The 19,432-nt window shown below is 41.0% G+C and overlaps 3 protein-coding genes across 8 annotated transcripts; 1 reads left to right on the top strand and 2 right to left on the bottom strand.

Moving 5' to 3' along the window:
* Window positions 1–863: 863 nt before the first annotated feature.
* On the bottom strand, window positions 864–8,432 carry LOC108163688 (myotubularin-related protein 4). Of its 5 annotated transcripts, none has more exons than XM_017299148.2 (15): window positions 8,354–8,432; window positions 7,037–7,171; window positions 5,953–6,950; window positions 5,689–5,879; window positions 5,157–5,352; window positions 4,900–5,085; window positions 4,665–4,829; window positions 4,462–4,588; window positions 3,615–3,720; window positions 3,222–3,556; window positions 2,588–3,158; window positions 2,362–2,521; window positions 2,187–2,291; window positions 1,750–1,952; window positions 864–1,302 (listed from the first exon to the last, which is right to left on the bottom strand). In XM_017299148.2, exons 2-15 carry the CDS (start codon window positions 7,146–7,148, stop codon window positions 1,107–1,109), a joined length of 3,651 nt encoding a protein of 1,216 aa, XP_017154637.1. In that variant the 5' UTR covers window positions 7,149–7,171; window positions 8,354–8,432; the 3' UTR covers window positions 864–1,106. The 5 variants fall into 5 exon arrangements, with proteins under 5 accessions (XP_017154637.1, XP_017154611.1, XP_017154619.1 ...); XM_017299122.2 differs by having other exon boundaries at window positions 7,037–7,160; XM_017299130.2 differs by having other exon boundaries at window positions 8,052–8,428.
* Window positions 8,433–10,830: 2,398 nt separating this feature from the next.
* On the top strand, window positions 10,831–13,327 carry LOC108164766 (endoplasmic reticulum resident protein 44). Its single transcript, XM_017300677.2, has 7 exons — window positions 10,831–11,030; window positions 11,260–11,344; window positions 11,903–11,994; window positions 12,063–12,456; window positions 12,522–12,788; window positions 12,860–13,058; window positions 13,123–13,327. Exons 1-7 carry the CDS (start codon window positions 10,980–10,982, stop codon window positions 13,268–13,270), a joined length of 1,236 nt encoding a protein of 411 aa, XP_017156166.1. The 5' UTR covers window positions 10,831–10,979; the 3' UTR covers window positions 13,271–13,327.
* Window positions 13,328–14,232: 905 nt separating this feature from the next.
* On the bottom strand, window positions 14,233–19,386 carry LOC108164644 (RNA-binding protein cabeza). Of its 2 annotated transcripts, XM_017300494.2 has the most exons (7): window positions 19,252–19,386; window positions 19,083–19,190; window positions 18,926–19,010; window positions 17,080–17,114; window positions 15,522–15,664; window positions 14,972–15,417; window positions 14,233–14,909 (listed from the first exon to the last, which is right to left on the bottom strand). In XM_017300494.2, the coding sequence occupies exons 1-7, from the start codon at window positions 19,256–19,258 to the stop codon at window positions 14,567–14,569; spliced, it is 1,167 nt and encodes a 388-aa protein (XP_017155983.1). In that variant the 5' UTR covers window positions 19,259–19,386; the 3' UTR covers window positions 14,233–14,566. The 2 variants fall into 2 exon arrangements, with proteins under 2 accessions (XP_017155983.1, XP_017155984.1); XM_017300495.2 differs by lacking the exon at window positions 17,080–17,114.
* Between the last annotated feature and the right edge of the window lie 46 nt (window positions 19,387–19,432).

Here is a 19,432-nt window from a genome sequence, read left to right as displayed (position 1 = left end):
GTCCAAATTTCGGCACACCCCCTTCCGCCCCCGCAAAGGGCGAAAATCTGGGGCATCCACAAATCTCAGAGACTATTAAGGCTAGAGTAACCAAATTTGGTATCCGCACTTCTGTTAGATCTAACTATAAAACGTATATCTCAGAATTTCACCCCACCCCCTTCCGCCCCCACAAAGGACGAAAATCTGTTGCATCCACAATATTGCACATTCGAGAAAACTAAAAACGCAGAATCATAGATAACGACCATATCTATCAGATTGCTGAATCTGGACCAGATCAGATAATTTTTATAGCCAATAGGAACAAATCAATTTGCAGTGGCTACGCAGCGCCCGACGTCACGCTCAGACTGATTTTCTGTCTCTCTCGCACGCACTCTTTGTCGTGTCGTTCAATATTAGTGGCGTCTGCCGGAGGAGAGCCATACTGACTTAGTATCGGGTATAACTGTAGAGTTGCGGTGTCCGCAGCAACTCACAACGTTCCCCCTCGTTTTTAATTCCCTCTACCACATACCCTTTCTCTTATAAAATTACTAATACTCACGTACTTTTCCCGTATTTAGGACATTTCTTAGTAATTGTATTTTGAATGCATGCTTAGTTCTTTTAGTAATTTGCCTCGATATTAGTCTAGATAGAAAGAAGATAAAAAGTAGCTTTTCTGCATGTTCCTGTTTGCGTTTTTGCAAATCAATCATCGATGACATCGATATTTCTCCAGCTTTTTGATTAGTGAGCTATCAAACTTTCATCAAATATTTTTTTCAAAATTTCATACACTGACAATAATTAGGTAGTGAATTCAACAGAAAAGGTGCACAATTTACGAAAACCAGCCGCTAAAATAAATAAATATATTTTTTTGTTTTAAGTTTGTATTTAAATTTACATTTTGTGTCCATATATCCAGAATATATATCTAACAAAATTTGTATAATTTCGTGTTCTTTACAATCGCACAAAGGAATTTCCGCTATTATGGTGCTATAACACATACATATGTAATAATAAATATTGTTTGTTGAGTATATGTATTATATGTACATATCGATACAACGCTGGAGGAGGAGCAGCAACCCACAGCATAATGAAAGCTTGTCTTAGGAGCTGGCAGAAGGCCGCCTGGCCGCTCTTTCATTCGCCGTGGAGTCGGTAGGCACGGCAGCATACTCATGGACATTGGATGTGACTGTAGTATAACAAGATCCGCATAGCCTTACGGGATTGAAAAGCTTTTCATACGGCAGAGGGGCCCAAAATTCAGAGCAGTCAGCACAGAAAATTTCTCCACATGATCTGAAATGAAAGCATAAGTAATTATTAAAGTAGAAGACAAAAGTAATACTTTGAATGGAATCAAGAAAGATATCGTTGAAGTTAATGGTTGTAAAATAAACAGATTTCAGAACAATTTCTTGGATTATAATGATATATATGTATATGTATATATTCTTGATTAGCACTAGTCTAGTCATGTGTCTCAGTTTGAAAACCAAATTTATGGGCCACTATTCTTGTAAAGGGAGATTTAAAATAAGAATTGTTTTAATCTATGTAAAAATTGTAGGAATAAGTAAGTAGTCTTAAAATTCCAACAACAAGGATTAGATTGTTAAAAAGCTATAAAAAGAGTATGAGAGAAATTTGTTATTTTTTTGTTTGAAAAATAAAAATACCAAAAAGAAAAACTACGTGTATAGTGTGTATGAGTGTGTAGGTATTACTGAAAAGAGTAATGCGCACCGACAATGATGTTTTCTTCGTCCAAGCCAGAACTCAGTTTGACAACTGGAGCAACGTGAAACGGCATGATCTGGTACCCAGAGAACGCTGGTGGCTTTTTTCTCTTGTATCGAAGATGGGGCATACGATGAGGGGCCACTACGCTCTTCGACGGCCTCCCAAGAACACGTCGAAGCATTTTCAACGATATCCGATCCATTTTCCTAAAGGAGATTCAAATCATTAGACTGTGGAAGGCTGCAAAAGTTTATACAAAAAACACACACAAAATAATATACGATCTGGAGACCTCCAACAGCCCGAAATACACTATATATATTATCAAATATACTGATACAAATGGCTAGACCATACGTTAGCCTCTCGCTATCTCAAGAATATACGCAAATCTACATATGGTTTTCTACAATTTCTAAACCAGATTTAAGGGCAATTACATGTTCCACATTTGTTGAGACGATGCTGTTGCAACTGGGACAGCCCTTTTCCAAGAGAGCCAGCCGCATTCCATGTATTTCCCGCAGTAGTACCTCTTCGCGTTGCTATAAATATAAACATCAATCAAAGATCAGATCAGTAAGCATTAAGAACTTCAATTGGAGTAGCTATTACCTTGTGCTCTTGCACAATCTGATGAAGTCTTATGTTTTGTTCACTTAGGCCATGGGCCAGGCCATCGGGACAGGATATTGTGAATTGCGGGCGTTCCTGAATACCTAGTGGTGTCGGTGGCAATGAAATTAGTCCACCCGCCAATGGGAAATTATGTGTGCTGAAAAGTACACATACTTAGTTTATTATCCTATATCTATTGGAAGCATTCAGGCGACTCTCTCACCTGCCATTTTCTGCAAATTTAAAATGTCCAATATCCCGGCTGTAGCTTGAGCCAAACGTATTCCTGCGTGTTCGACTACCCAGCGTGGGCGGTAGCTCAGGTGACATGTACAGGCATTCTTCAGCAGCACTTTGGTTATGGCCATCAATCAACGAACCATTGGCATTAGTTTGTTCCTCCTTGCATCTGCTTGGCACATGCAAATCCAAATGGTGCGGAAAATGTGCATTTGCCTCTTTCTTTTGCGCCGTATTCGTGCAGCGTGCAGCAGTAGCATTCGCATTCGTATTCGTGTTCGTAATCGGCTTTATGTGTACCCGAGGCAAATTGTTATAGCTCTGACTGATTTTATTGCTTGCTGTGGGAGCACTTGGGACAGCGACTTGTGCTACTCCTTCATTTGGTTTTTTGTCCGTGCTTATCACGTGATTCTCCAAAGGCGCTACGTGGTGGTTATTGTCAGATTTCGTTTGTTGCACGGCCTCTGTAGGAATTAGGGTATCTGTACTAGTATCAATCGGGCCATGCCAAAGAGTGCGGCTTGTATCACTTTTCTCTTCTTGTTCTCGATCTAAATTGAAGCAAAAGATTTCTTAGAATGAGAAAGAACAGATTTGTAACATATAGGGCTAACCGTTCGATAGGGCATGGACAGCGTTTGCGGCTTCAGAGTTTTGGGACTGAGAGGGCTCTGGCACTATCGCTGCTGGTGATGCTGCTGCTGCTTCCAATATTATATCACGGTTAGAAGCTGTACTTTGGTCGTTTTTAAACTGCTTGGAGGTACACTTTGTAGAGCAACAACTGGCATCTGTCTCGTCTTCGGCCTCCTTACGCTTTACCTCTGGTTCTTTGGAGTCTTTAACATTATCATGGACATTATTTGCACTAACACACTGCCTCCTGTCTGCCTCCGATCGTATATCAAACATCGAGTTACTATTCACATTCAGAACGCACTCGGAAACACTGTAAAGGGTAGTACAATTAGTTGCTGCTCGAGTGTCGGCTGCTTTACAATACTCACATTGATTCTACGGTCAAATTGGGATCACTCGATCTCCTCGAAATGGTGCTCTGTCCCAATTCATTTGTTGTAAGATCTTCAGAGGATCGTGTTTTTGTCAACGAACCTAAATGGTGGATATTAATTGATTAGAGTAATGTCGTTTTGTTGAATTTTTATCCCAATTTTAGTTATATTTTAGCAAATTTTCCCTAAGCGAATGACACAAACATTCATCATCGGCTCCGACTGGTACTGGTATTTTTTCGATAAAATACAAACCAGAGTATTGATATAGCAATGAAAACAACAACCTTTGTCGGATTTTGTATCGAATTTTAGTTATATTTCCTGCAAGATTTTAGTTTTTTATTTTTGAATTAAGTCGTTTTATATCTCTGTTTCACGTCGAATGGTATTGATTTTTTCATTGTACGATTGGACAGCTCTTACAGTGCAATCCACATGTTTTTATCTATAATTATCCACAGCATAATTATCCGTTTTTCAACAGCCTTCATAATATTATATTTGACTTCATTATAGAATTTTTCTAGCTGTTCTATTTTTAGCAATCTTTCGAAATACTTTGGGTAATTTTTCTAGATTTTTAACTGGTATTTTATTGACCTTGTCTAAAAAATGGGATAACTTTCGTATGAAAAAGATGTCTTCACCAGCTAGAAGTTTATCTTGTCTTAGTACTAGGTTTTAAGATAGATCCATAAGAAAAAAAAAGTACCAACGATATGCCCGATATACGATGAAAACCAGATTGAAACCCTATGGAACACCATTACCATAAGAACATACGAATGTTCTTTTAATGGACGAGGGTGTTTTGTTTTCTAGTCGTTGATTTACTCACCATTATGGGCACTTTGTCGTTCATTACTCAGTAATGGAAGATCAGTACCATTTTTGTTGCCTAAGCTACCAAGATAAACGTCAGACCAGAAATATAAAAACCGCACACTGTGCGCTGGCCAAAGAACCTGAAAACAAACCCAGAGAAAGATAAGCATAGAGTTAGTCAGACTTTAGGAGGGGGGAGGGGACTCCAGAGCGTACCTTTTCAGTCTCATGCTTATAGAGTGGATTTCTATACATAGTTTCAGCTAAAAATGGCCACACTGAAAACGTACGATCAAAAACGGAATTCTCAATGCGTTCCCTCAACGAGTTGCACAGGAAAGTGCCGAACAGGCAGGATAGCGAGTGTTGTGCTAGTTTTATCTGAAAAAAGAATGGACATCAGTTAATAAAGGGAAGACCAGAAGGCAGAAGGCATTGGGAATCGTCTTACCAAGTAGCCAATACTGAATTCAAAGCTGCATGGATACTGTCTATGGATTTGGTGCACCAGATCCAGCCATTGTAAAAAGACGGGACAACGCTCGTTCACCTCATCAGAGTTGGGGCCATTGCCCGAACGATCGGCGAATTTGTGACCAAAATTTAACCATTCACGTTCGACCAGAACACGGAAACCCTATTCATCCAAAGGAAATATGGGTTTAATTATTGTGGTTTTGGGAATGGTTTAGTTGAGGAGGGACATACCTCAACAGTTCGATAGTATGGATCGAGACACAGTTGCGCTGTGGCCACAATCTGTGGCGTACGATCCCAACCATCGGAACAGTGCACTAGCACGGGTCGTCCGTTCTTTTCGATGGTATGGACAACGGTCATGGCTGCACCCAGTAGACCCGACAAATGCTGCATCCACATGGTCTTTTCCAACTGTCCAAACCAGCTAGAAAAAGTTAATTGGGAAAACAGAATATAATTAATTTCTTTGTCCTTTAATCAGGAAGATTTCTTTAGCCATTCGGAGGCCTCTATAAAGAGCCTGTCCTGGCCCTCGAAAGAGTCCCTCTCCGAGTATCCAGTGGTGCCTTCCCAGAAGTTCAAGACTGCTTCACTCCCCGTCCTCGGTGGCACCTGGCTGCGCTGAAGCTCAGAATATTCTTCGCTTCGGCTATTCGGCCAGAGCGGGCATGAGATCTCACAGTCGGGCACCCAGTTTCACCGCCTGTCCACTCTCTGCCTTTAAATTGTCAGGAATTTCTGAGAAGAAACTTCTACTCACTTGGGATCATCTGGAGATGAGGCGCACAGCTGCCGGACCGCATGAAAACTCTTCCGAATGGCATGGATGTTACCCAAGCTCATGAATTCAATTTCGGCGCATGGATAATACTCAATGCATTCACAGCCGCCACCGCGGGCACGATTCGTGACGGCAGATGTATAGCTTCGTGCATCAACAATGAGAATTTTCTTGAAATTCAAAGAAAATTGAATAAAGATTTAGGATTTTGGGATTACAACAAGTTTTAGTGCAAAAACTTACTCGTATTTCGTCTAGGGCCAGCTCTTCATGCGAGGAGGAGTCATCGAGCGATGGTGAGCTATTGCCGGAGCTATTTGACTGTCCGTTTGTGTCCTTCGAGGCAGCGGCAGCGGCGGCGGCATGGGCCTGCGCTTGGGTCTTTGTGGGTTGTGTCTGGCGCCTGTTATGCTCGCCTCTGTCAAAGGCACAGGCATCGGCCAAGGCTTTCAGTAGCTGCTCATCTTTGGTATTCCGCCAGCCCAGCCAACCGACCTCCGGCTGGCTGCAGCGTGCTAGTATGGCCCCAGACCTCTGATGCCGCCAGACGACGGCCGGCAGACGCCTTGAGCCACGGAAGTTGGCCACATTGTGTAGCATTTCGTCGGTGATGCAGCAAGGAACAAGCAACTTTGGCGGATACGATGGACAGAGCTTAAAGTCGGCATTTGCTGTCGAGATGCGCCACGAGCCCTTCAGATCGAAGCCCAGGCGTGCCACCTCGTTCTTAAAATCACTTTCGTATCGTACGGCACGCTGCAAGCGACTGTTCGCCTGCGACACGATCTCGCAGGCCGATGGAAAGTTCTCACTCAATAAGGCAGGAGGTTTCACGCAAGATCCAAATCCAGAACCATTTGGCAATGGAATGCGCTCTTTTCCATGGCCATTACCAATCGCCTGGGCAGGGGCATTGGCTGAGCCAATTATGTCACAGGTCCACGAGTAAAAGGGGAAGGCAAAGAGCGTCTCCAGCGTTACAGGTACACCGATTAGCAACTGAATGCGTCGCTGCCACTCCGAGCATTGCTCGGCGGACTGAAAGGAGCACCTGACTGTGCTGGCATCCTTGCAATTGACAATCAGCTGGAACAGGTCACGCACCTGCACCGACTCGATCAGGCCCAAGGGCACATAAGTCTCGTATGCGGTTGATTTTTTTGATAAAAATATGCGATAATTGGACAGCGCCAGAACACCATCATCGGTGCGTCCTAGGTACTTGATTGACTCGCCAGCAACTGTTTGAATAGAATGAATGTCGAAAAGTGTGTTAATTTGTCGTATATGTATGTGCTATAGTACTTTCTGTTCTTGGCACACATACGTTCTGGAAACGGTACAAACAGCTGCGAGTCTTCCTTCTCCATTTGTGATTTTGGATAAGATTCGGCGGCGCGTATAAAGCAAATCGATGGAGGCGGTGATCCATCTGACATTGTGTGAATCGGCTAAAATAAGACTATATATAATGTATACAGTATTATTTATTTACTTATACGTATTTAATGTATCTCTCTTTTTAGGCGAATGTGTGTGCAAAAATCCGGTTAGCATTCACTAACCATATATATGTACATATATGAACGTATATCTAGAGATACTACAAGTGCGTGCATTCGTACATTGTATGTATATTGCAATGTTGTACATGCATATGCTTGGCTTTGGGTATGAGATCGAGATAATTTAGAGACAAGTTTTTAGTACCCCCCACCCACGGCCCATTCTGATGAGAATTTCTGCAGCCATGTCCTGGCTATATCAGTGGATTGAACTTTGCACATACACATTTCTGCCTGACGGACGTAGAGTTCCGTTCCCCGGGAAGGGGATTCGATAGATTTCTCGTCTTTGAATATCTGTCTCCTCTCCTGTCACCCCAAATCTTACGGAACTTTCCAGCCGATACTCCCAATGTTTTGTGTGTGTGTGTGTGGAACGGACGGTACGGTACTGGATGGGACGTCGGCAATCTGGTGTTCCGTTCAGTGTCTCGCGACGCGGGGGCACTTATACAATGTATCTGCATATGCACATACATACGCATATCTGTGTGAATGTTTGAATGAAGCATACATACGTACTAAGCGCACTAAATACAACAAATACCAACACCTTTAGAACAAATCGAAGTTAATATTGTTTTGTATGTCGTGGTGGCAATATAGATAATGCGGAATGCATACGCACATACATATGCAATCGCCTGAAGGTGCGCACTACATACATATATATGTGTGTGTACATATGGGGTGTATGTTTGTATATTTACTGCTAGATTATCGTGATTTCCATTACCAATAAGTTTCAAATTGAGAAAATTAATGCAATTGTCGTACTTGAAATGTTCGGCTAGATCCTTGTTGCTTTAGTTGTTCAATGCCAAAGACGGAATTATGTTGTCATAAACAAAGTAATTAAATATTTATACGTATGTTTCTATGTACATATTCCGATATTTCGAACGCAACAATAACACAAAACAATCGTACATATGTATATGCATGTACGCACCACACACACACATTTGTGGCCAAACAAAAAAACCTTCGTAAAACTTCTTTGGAATGTACATATACTATTAAAATGTATCGCCGAATTAAAAACGCGTTTGGTTTCTGCTTTTTCTTGCTCTATTTACCACCGTAAAATCCATAAACGTCAGCTATTATAAACAAAGATTCGCAAATATTGTTCCATCCTTTATCGATAACATATATCGTCTGACACTCAGAAATATACCGAAAAAACGAACTTAGCCCACTTCGAACCCCTTATTTAAACAAGAGAACAACTTGACGTAAACCGCGCAAAATATTACTTATACAAATTATAATTCTTCTTATAGATCCATCCTATCCTTCATCTTTACTGCGGAACTTTACCTGAACTGCGAAAAAATTCGTTAAGATTCATCATTTTCGTGGTCGACAATGGGCTAATCGTTCTCTGACCATGATCGGCAACCATATTCCTCGATTTTGATGTTCGGCCTAATATTACTAGCTTGCTAGGACCCTTAGCCAGTCAAAACAATTGGTATCGGTATCAGGAGAAGAAGTCATTAAATTTTCAAAACAGAAGAATTCTTATCATTTAGGTGGGTAACAGTATATTACAGTATATTTTGAAAACTACAAATATATTTCGGTATTTTTTTGAGGGTCAGACGGGTATATTTTATCGAATAGTCCGCCATCGTCACATCGTCAAATTTAAAGTGAAAATAGATAAGCAATCTAGCCCAGACCAATTGAAAATATTTCACTTGTTTATATTATAATTCTAATTGGAAAATACCACTAATAAGACATATTTTTAATGGTTTTTCGCTCAGAATATTCATACAAACACATCCGCCATTCGTACACCAATCGATAGTATCGGTAGTCACTATCGATTTTTTCCCAACCCTAGTTCTTACTGGTACATACGTTTGCAGTGCGACAACAGGCAATAATTTCCATCAGGGTCAAAATCAAACCGACGGTATATTTACGGTATATCGATATATCATGGTACACTTTGTCCATTTCATCAATCTATTAAATTTCATTTTCAACGGTATATAGAAATCCAATAAAAGCAATTATTTTAAGTAAGCCAGTCAAATAGAAAATTGATTTATCAATCGTATAAAATTGTGTGGGCATGGCAAATTGTTTTATCTAGCTGGAATATTCGACGGAAGATCAAAATTGAGGAATTCGTCGTATTTTTTGAATCGGCAATGGCCCGGTTGACAACATTTAAATCCTTGTCGTTCGCATTCTAAAAATTTATATCTGGCGCGCACCACTCGTATCCTGTCGATAGTATCGATAACAGAACTTTAATCGGGTAAGGACCTCTTTTACCCGGTTGACAACAATGAGACTAATTCCATACGCAATGTTGCGGGCAACATTAACTTGTAAACCGTGATTTACTCAAAATACAATACTTACAAGCAATTTAAAATTGTTAAAAATGTAGAAAATGTATTCATCGATGGGATAAAGCTAAGTGGGCAAAGCTGAGAACTCTAAATAGCTTATAATATTCGACGGAAGATATTTTTGACAATACCCGGTTCACATACCCTGGGGGAAATGGATGTTACAGAACTGAGAAAATGTTTGTCATCCTAGGCTCTAATTCATGCAGAAACTAGTCAGTCTCTGTTTTAAACGATATTTAACAATTAGTGGTATTCTTACAAAGACCAAGAATTGATACCAGGATCAGGATTTATATACAAGAAACTAATCAAATGCATGAATAGGCCAACAAAAATTCAATCTAAAACAAGGTCTTTATTAATTACGTTTGAAAGCAGCTTGGAAAACAGTATCTTTGTATAATATTAACGAAATAGGGTATACAAATGCCCATACTGGGAAAAGGATGTTATAGGGAAATGTTTGTCATCCCAGGCTCCGTAGGTATCACTATCGAGATATACAAGATACTAATAATATACATGAATATGTCTAAAACATATCAATTTGAGAAAAGGTCTTTATAAATTACGTTTAATCTTCGTATGAAATTATCGAAATAGGGTGTACAAAGGCCTATACACGCATCATGTCTTCAAATACCAGCAACATTGCGACTGTTTTTTTTGTTGAACTATTTTGTTTAAACCCTGTTTTAGTTAAAAAACAATAAAAGGAAGGACTAAAAACTAGCCAATCTTGTAGAACATTTATTCACCAACGGCCTAAAATTACGTGGGCAAAACTTAAGGTTTTAGTTAGACAGAATTATTCAACGGAATATAAAAATTGAACAATATGAACCACTATCCTCTTTCCATTTTTTGTGTGACCCATTTCGCTAAATCCTTTTTTTGTTTGACCATTTTCGCTAAAACCTCTTAATACACAAAATGCAATAAAAACAAGTCGGTAAAATAAGGCAGTTAAGTAGAAAATTGATTCATTAATCGAATAAAATTATGTGGGCATGGTTGAAAGTTCTATCTAGCTATTAATATTCCAGGGAAGATCAAAAACGAGGAATATGTAAAATAGAACTGGAATTCGTCAGTATATTTACGGTCTATTTTTAAAATGAGACGGTATGTTTTGGTATATTTCTGAGGGTCGGACGCTATATTTTATCGATAAGTCCGCGGTCACACTGGTACTTACGTTTGCAGTGCGACAACAGGCAATAATTTCCATTCCAATCCATGCCGAACTGAATCCAATTCAATAATTTGGTGTCCATTTCTGTGTGCAATTCGTCGCAGCCCCTCCACCCACAGCCAGTGCCTCAAAATGATTGAAGCAAGAATTCATAAGCTGGGGCCCAGCATAGCTCTGCTAGCGGTGAGTCGACGTGTTCTAATGCCGCGGAAAACACACTGGCTGGACGATGGCAGACGTCGGGGCGGTTGCTCGCTCGGTCGCCCGGCTAAGGCATGAAAATAATTCGAAAGATGCTGTCGCCCGGCGGCCCGCCCGCCTCCACGCCCATACACATCACCCATCACCCACCACACAGCACACCACTCCAATGCCTAAAAACTAAGTGGCGCGATTTTATGTATAATTCCAGATACTTCATCTCCTGCAACATCCAGCGGCCACAGATGCGGGGGGAGCGGTGCCTATGACCAGTGAAAACATTGATATGACATTAGGTAAGGTTCCAAGCGGTGCTCACGGTGCATCCGCTGCGCTAGAATCAGTAGCAAGCATCACAATGCAGAAAATCAATTAGCCAACATTTGGGTGGGCATTGACGTGTCACAAGTTTCACACAAAGCCATTGGCCCGATAAATTGGTCAGGCATTGCTGTTGGCAGGCGTTTTGAAGCGACCTGCTGCCAACGTGTCTAAAAACAAACAACAGCGGCTAAAGCTCATACATTTCTACAGAAATAAAGGTGGATATTATAACAATTGGAACAATTGAGATACAATATCCGCCTTACTTGTTACACAAACATCTGGTTTCACACTAGCTTGTTCCTTTCATATCATAAACATCGACTGCCACGTGAGTGAGTCATTGAATTACTTGGGACACAAGCAGAGTATGGTATGGCTAAAATCTTAGCAGATTGATTGGCTTTCTACTGAGAAGTTCTTTCTTTATCTTATCTTCCTCTCTCTCTCTATCTCTCTCCCTCTGAACAACAACCTCAATTAGAAGCTGTGAAAATTTTGAAGTTTTAATGTCTTGTATCTTTTTTCAGCCTCTAATGAATTGGTTTTCCTTAATTTTTATGCCGAATGGTGTAGATTTAGTAATATATTAGCTCCCATATTCAGTGAAGCTGCGGATAAGGTAAGCCAAATATATAAGATATCCTCGAATTCGGTCCGCTGCCAAAATTAATGGGTTTTTGCTTACAGATCAAGGCGGAATTCCCCGATGCCGGCCGTGTTGTGCTTGGGAAAGTGGATTGCGACAAGGAGACGGCCATTGCCTCGCGGTTTCATATCAATAAATATCCAACATTGAAAATTGTACGCAACGGACAGCTCAGTAAGCGCGAATATCGCGGCCAGCGTTCGTCGGATGCTTTCTTGGAGTTTGTCAAGAAACAACTGGAGGATCCCATTCAGGAGTTTAAATCGCTGAAAGAACTGGAGAATCTCGACTCAAAGAAACGCCTCATATTGAGCTACTTCGATCGCAGGGATCAGCCGGAATATGATACATTCCGAAAAGTGGCCACAAACTTGAAAGAGGATTGCCAGTTCCATGTGGGTTTCGGTGATGCCTCACAGGCCATGCATCCACCTGGTAAGGGTCAATCAATCAATCGCTACCTATGTATATCTCTGATTTTTACGAATCTATGTATATAGGAACCCCCATCATTGTGTTTAGACCCGATGTGGCCTTGTCGCACGAAAACGATGAGACCTACACTGGCAGCCTACAGAATTTCGATGAACTGAAGATATGGATACAGGAGAAGTGTGTGCCGCTGGTTAGGGAAATAACATTCGAGAATGCCGAGGAGCTTACCGAAGAAGGACTGCCGTTCCTGATACTCTTCCACCGGCCAGACGATCTCAACTCCATCAAGGATTACAAGTCCATTATTGAGCGTCAACTGCTAGATGAGAAACGTACGTGGATATACATAATTCTTCTCTTAAGAACAAAATCCAATCTGATTCCGATCTATGGTCTTTTGCAGAGAATGTCAACTTTCTGACGGCAGATGGCAAAAGATTTGCCCATCCGCTGCATCATTTGGGAAAGTCGGAGGACGACCTGCCATTGATAGCCATCGATTCGTTCAAGCACATGTATCTGTTCCCCCACTTCAGTGACATGTACACGCCGGGCAAGCTAAAGCAATTCCTTCAGGATCTCTACAGCGGGAAGCTGCACAGGTACACAAACACAAACGAAAACGCTTTACAAATATCTTATTTATTTCCGTTTGTTTTGCTATAGGGAGTTTCATTATGGGCCGGATCCCTCAAATAATGATATACATCCCGATCCACATACCGGCAAAGGTACCTCACCACCCGAATCGAAATTCAAGGAACTGGGCCCATCCAAGCATCGCTACACCTTGCTAGAAAAAGATGAACTGTAATATTAACTAATGTATATTCAACAAATAATATTAAAACAAAAATTTTATAAAAACACATTCCCCCAAGACAAATATGTAACTCTTCTTTTTAGCAGCTGTAGTCGTAACAAAAATTAGGTTGTAGGCCTGATCAATTGGATCTTATGACCATCTTTACGATTTGCAATATACTCCACAAAATCTTTTTCAAAAATTCCCAATACAATAATTGTCAAATTCATACAAATTGGAGGATTGTAAGGAAGAAGAAGATATATGCCTGAAGATATATCAATCCAATGTGTAAGTTTTCTACAATTTGTTACGCTTCTTCAGCTTTTTACTTTGTTATAAATGCTTCTATGTGGCTAGGTCTTCCTATATTAAGGATTTTTTTTAGTATTCATGGTTTATTTACAAGGTCTCGATAGATCAGGGCGTTTACTGGATTCAAACACTTGCCAGAAATGTAGGAATAGGAATGCTCTTAACAGGCAAGCTGACTGCCTGCCACTGCCATTGAATATCCACTCGTCTTTCTGTAAAAATACTCTACCTTAAGTGGCAGGAGGCAGCAGAATAGTCATAAATTGACCAACGAAAACATATCATCCATCCGCCCACAAAGATCCTCCTTCTTTAGGTACTTACATAGATCCTATTCAATTATTTCAAACAAATAAGTCTAGATATTTGCTTATTTTTGGATGTGGTCCGACTCGATATGAGAATTAATATTAATACTTATTGCATGTCGTGTGCATGACGCGTTTATCTTATGTGTGACTGCTCCCAAATGCTCTCCCAATAAATCCTTTGCCACAAAAGTAATAACTTATCTAAATATTGGGGCATAGGCGACTTGTTGATGCCCCTTACGACGCGTTGATAGTAATAAATGATTTAGAGACCTCTTCTATTATATATAATGTATATATATATATATATATATATGTATTTACAATTATAAAAATACACACATATATATATGTAAGTTTATACTTTGTTTTTGTTTCAATATTACAAATAGTGTTTGTTAAATTAGATTACATATGTATGTATAGTCTAAAAGTCAAAACGAGAGATAAAAGAGGGTAGGGTAGGGTGTGCGGAGTAGAGTGGCGTGTGTGTGTGTGTGTGTGTGTTTTGGGTTTTTGGGGGGCGAGAAATCAGATAAAATGGTTGGATGTGGCTGCGCATTTGTATCTTTTGCTTTGACTGGGGTACATTCAAGGGTACACGTTTGATAGGGTTTACTTTTCTCTACGATTAATACGTAAATCTGAAAAAAAAAACATAGGGTTACCAAACAGGTCGTTAGTATGGCCTGGAACGCATGCCGCCGTCGTTTCGCATAGCACCGCCGCCATCTCGGCGATTGGCGCCGCCACCACCACCACGCCCTCCGCCTCCACGTCCACCGCCATCGCGGCCATTCTCGTTTGAATAGCGGCCGCCACCGCCCGAGTTGCCGCCGCGGTCTCTATTGTTGTATCCGCCGCCGCCGCCGCCGCCTCCGCCAGAGCGATCGCCTCCACGGTCATTCATGCCACGATCGTTACGGTCATTCATGCCACCGTAGCCGCCCCCACCGCCGCCATATCCCCCGCTGCTGCCCCCGGAACCGCCGCCATCTTCGCCGCCCTTGGGTGTCTTGCAGCTGGAAAAGATCCAAATTGGATGGAGAGTTCGTTGAGAAGGTAAAGCTGCATGCACACTTACCGGTTGCATTCGTTGCGCCAGGCGAAGTTGGTGTTGTTGCAATTGTTGCACTTCCAATCGCCATCACGGGGCTGAACATTGCCACCGGCACCGCCTCCGCCACCGCCGCCGCCACCACCGCCGCGATCAAAACGACCGCCTCCACCCCCGCCGCCGCCTCCGCCACCGCGGTCGAAGCGTCCCCCACCACCGCCGCCGCCGCCGCCACCCCCACGTGGACGACCACCGAAACCGCCGCGCCCACCGCCGCCCTTGTTCCAGGTGCTCTGGCGCTGAGCGAGCGATACTTTTATATTGGCTCCCTTGAAGACACGTCCGTCAAACCATTCAATGGCGGACTGAGCAGCATTGGTATCATCGTATGTGACAGTGGCCTCACCCTTCGACAGACCGGTGTCCTTGTTCTTGTAGAGCCAAATCTTTGGCTTCATTGTACGCTTATCCTTCTGCAATTTGAGAGTTTGATTGATTTGATATTAGAACTCCTGTCCAGACCTGTGACGATGGGGATGGGCTTCGGGATTCCATCGATATCCGGACATATACTTGCCTTGATGATGCCAATGGCACCGAAATGCGTCTCAATGTCTTGCTCTGTTGTATTTGTGTCCATGCCAGAGACAAATATGGTATCGTCCTGGGTTATCAGATCGCCACTACCACCGCTTCCACCGCCGCCGCCGCCCATGGGTCCTACAAAAATGGCAAAAAAGGTGTTAGAATGCGCTGCACAGAGGGCAATGAATAGCTTATAGAAACTAAAAATATTATTGCGGATTTTGCGGATTGGTTTCCTTTCACAACTTGGCCCCCCTCTCCCAAAAGAGGGTGCCCTCTTAATGTACAAATAGTTTACGTGTTTGCCATATAATATGTATAAATGGGGGCATTACAACACCGGACTCTGCCGATCAATGGATCGGTTAAACACCATATATCGCCCATGCCCAGGCGCCGACTAAAAGACTAGCTTAGCAATATATAAAAACCAGGATTTGCAGCGGCATTTGTGGGACACCAAAACTTCACAACTTCACAGAGAACCGAACCCTTTTTTCTTTTTGTTGTTGTTTGTTTCAAAAGAACCTTTAGACAGAGTGTGAGAGGGGAAGAGACGAGCAAAAGAGAGAGAGAGAGAGACAGATAGAGCGAGGGAAACAGTTTTATCATAGCCTTATTTCTCTCTCTGGCTCCCCCACCCCACCAAAACGACAACAAACACACCCACAGTAGAGAGAGAGAGAGAGCGAGAGAGCCAGGAGCCAGAGAGAACGCCATAGAGAGAGAGGAAGCGATTAAGCACTGGCTAAACAAGAAAGCAGCAGTGGTGCCGGTCTGAAAATGTGGGGCATTTTATTACTTTAAAGATTTTGCAACATGAAAGCGACTCACGATTCACCCACCATTCTGCCCATCTCTGTAGGTACTCGTACTCACAATCAAATGTATGTAATTATCGTAGAATGGGCCCACAAATTGCACTGCAATTGGCAGAAACAACAACAACAACAACAAAACCAGATAGGAAAGCCAGCTGCCGACTTTAGTCACCAACCACCAGGCCGGCCAGGCACTCCATCTTCAGTGTCAACCAACAAACAACCTTGCACATATCTTATATATTCAGATAGATAGTGCTTTACATTAAACCACAGCAATACATATGTAGTACACACACGACAGATACAACACAATTTTATGTGATAAAAAGTATAGCTAGATTTGCTGCAGGACTCTTCTGGACACCTCCTAGAAACCCCTAGAGTACCTCGGTATTACAACAACAGCACTTTTTGAGTCCGTCCTTAACCATAGCTATATATAAGTAACCACCATGAAATTCTTCAGATATACACTCTATCCTAAATAGCCTAATGGAACGATGGAATAGAACGACCAAAGAATGTTGCCTTTGCTTAGCTTTTCTTTCTTTTCTTTCGCTTTGCTTTGCTTTCCTTTTGATTTGGAATTTGAGATTTTTCGCTTTTAGGAGGATCCTTTCGTTTTTGTTTTGTTTGGTTTTTTTTTTGTTTTTTTAAGTTCAATATGTAGAAAAATATTGGTATACATTACTCGATAGGATTGCAGTCTATTTGCATTATTTTTACCTTTGCTGTAGCTGTCCTTGTTGGCGCCTCCATTTCTAAAAAAGGATATTGAATGAACTTATTTAATGTTTGAATTTCGATTTGTTTTGGGGTTTTGTAAGGCATCAAATACATATTTGTTTTTTGTTTTGTTTGCGGCTTGTTTCAAAATATTGTACCAACAATTTCGGTAGACATCCACCGGCATAGATCGCACCAAATCCACATCCATCGATTCAATTCCGAACCGAACTGAACCGAAGAATCGAATCGCTGATCACAAATGCTCTGGTGGACACCGCACTTTTTTGTTCACTAGATACTTAATAATCATACGATTCATATTTATATACATAATTAATTGTAAGCTAGACAAAAGACATCACAATACAAATGCTTATTCTATATTCTAAAATATTAATATTAATGATATTCTACCGGTATACAATATTGGATATCATTTGATATCGGCTTAAAGATAGAGAACTCAAGGCTTTAATCTTACATTTAAACATATTTTAATCTGTTTTTGCAATACCAAATTTGTGTCTCCCATTTTGCCCTGTTCCACCATCTGGTGGCCCACTATTCTGCAAAACTCATAGTTCGGAGAGGGGTAGTAGTCTCCAAAAATGTTCTATTTATTTCAGTGTTCTACGATTCGTAACTTAGGCTCTAAGGTTAGTCACAGAATTGTTCAGTTGCCAAAGAACATTATCATTTGAGACTTTTATTGTATCCGTTTTACTTTTACGATTAATTGGGTTTTTCTTTGTTAATATTGTTTATACTCGTATTTTCTTTGATGTTATTTTTGAGGCGCCTGAAGCCTGTGGATCGAAATTCAATTACAGATTGTGTGCGCGCGTATGTGTGGAGCCTAAATATATATTGACTCTCGGTTGGGGCTTGTTTTTCTTAGAAATATTTTGATATTACGCGCAGTGTTTTCGTTCCAGGAAAGGGCCACCCCTTTTATTACGATTGATATTTTTTAAATCTAAATGCAAATATTAATGTTAATATAGTGTGCGTGTGTGTGTGCGCGTGTGTAAAACAAGACTATATCAAACACATAGATACAATAGATACTTGCACCTATCTTTGGACCCTTATTTGTACCAAATGTATCTCTACCCAAACCGATTTCGTTGTACATTTAACTCTAGTTTTTGTTTCTATCTTTTTTCAAAAGATGCGAATTTTGAACAGCTTTTGGGTGTGGAGAACGCATTGGTTATACGTTTTTTATCATACCCCTCAGGCATCTGTTCTCTCTCCAACTTATGTTTTGTACATATAAATATATACAACAAATATGCCACACATATTAATTTTCGAATTGATAAGAGCTGAATTTCACAGATGCAACGGGGTTTTATCTGCATTATCTATATACATATACATATTTTGCAAATATCATAATGCATAATTTTGTGCGTGTGTGTGCGTGTGTTGTTTTGTTTTTATAGGTTTCCACCAAAAGGCGAAGCAACAAATCGAATCAAATGTCGCTTTCTCCTTGAAAATGTATTTTTATTTCTAGCCGGTTGCTTAATGTTTTTCGCATTGCTGTATTTTCCGCATTTTGTGCCTTTCCGTTTCCTCAAAAAAAATCATTTTCAATACACATGTATGCTCTCTCATGCACACATACATACACACATATCGATTGCTTTTTCACGCGTCTTACATTTTTTTTCTATTTTACATTTTTGCAGGCCCGTATTTCGTCGATGGAATTGGTTCATGAATTTGTTGTACACATTCTTATAACAAAAAAAAATTACAAAACATGGTAACCTCAGTGGAAAAACTGTACCCCCGGTCCCGATTTGAACATAATGAATGTATTTTAATAACATACCCATATGAGCTGCCGCCTCGTTTGTCGGACCATGAGCCGGGACCGCCGCCATCGCTACCGGAACCACGAATACCGGAATCGTAATCTAGAAAGATGGTATTCAAGACGTTTATCAGTCTTTGTTTTGCAGAGTTTAGCATGCAAAATATATTCTTACCTCCGCCGCCGCGTTGGGTTGGAGGTGGTTGATTGTAGCTAGACTGCATATTTGGTGGAGGGACATTAAAATTATTAAAGCCCTGGCCGCCGCCACCATAACCTCCACCTAAAGCACAAATATTTCGGTGTTTTTTTTCCACAAGTATATATCTTGATGGTGTACTTACGATCCATCACAAATAACGTGTGCAAATACTCTTTTCAACAACACAATTTCAGGAGTAAATAACTCCCAACACGGATTTTTATTCGGACGCTATGGGCAGAACAAATTCTTTTGTCAAAATGGCGGAGATAGAGGTGTCATACCATCAATGGCACTATCGATAGTATCGATGTTTTGGTGCT

Source organism: Drosophila miranda, chromosome XL (genome assembly GCF_003369915.1).
Source record: "Drosophila miranda strain MSH22 chromosome XL, D.miranda_PacBio2.1, whole genome shotgun sequence".
NCBI lineage: Eukaryota > Metazoa > Arthropoda > Insecta > Diptera > Drosophilidae > Drosophila > Drosophila miranda.
The sequence above is the reverse complement of the archived record's forward strand: the minus strand, read 5'-3'. Positions and strand labels throughout refer to the sequence as shown.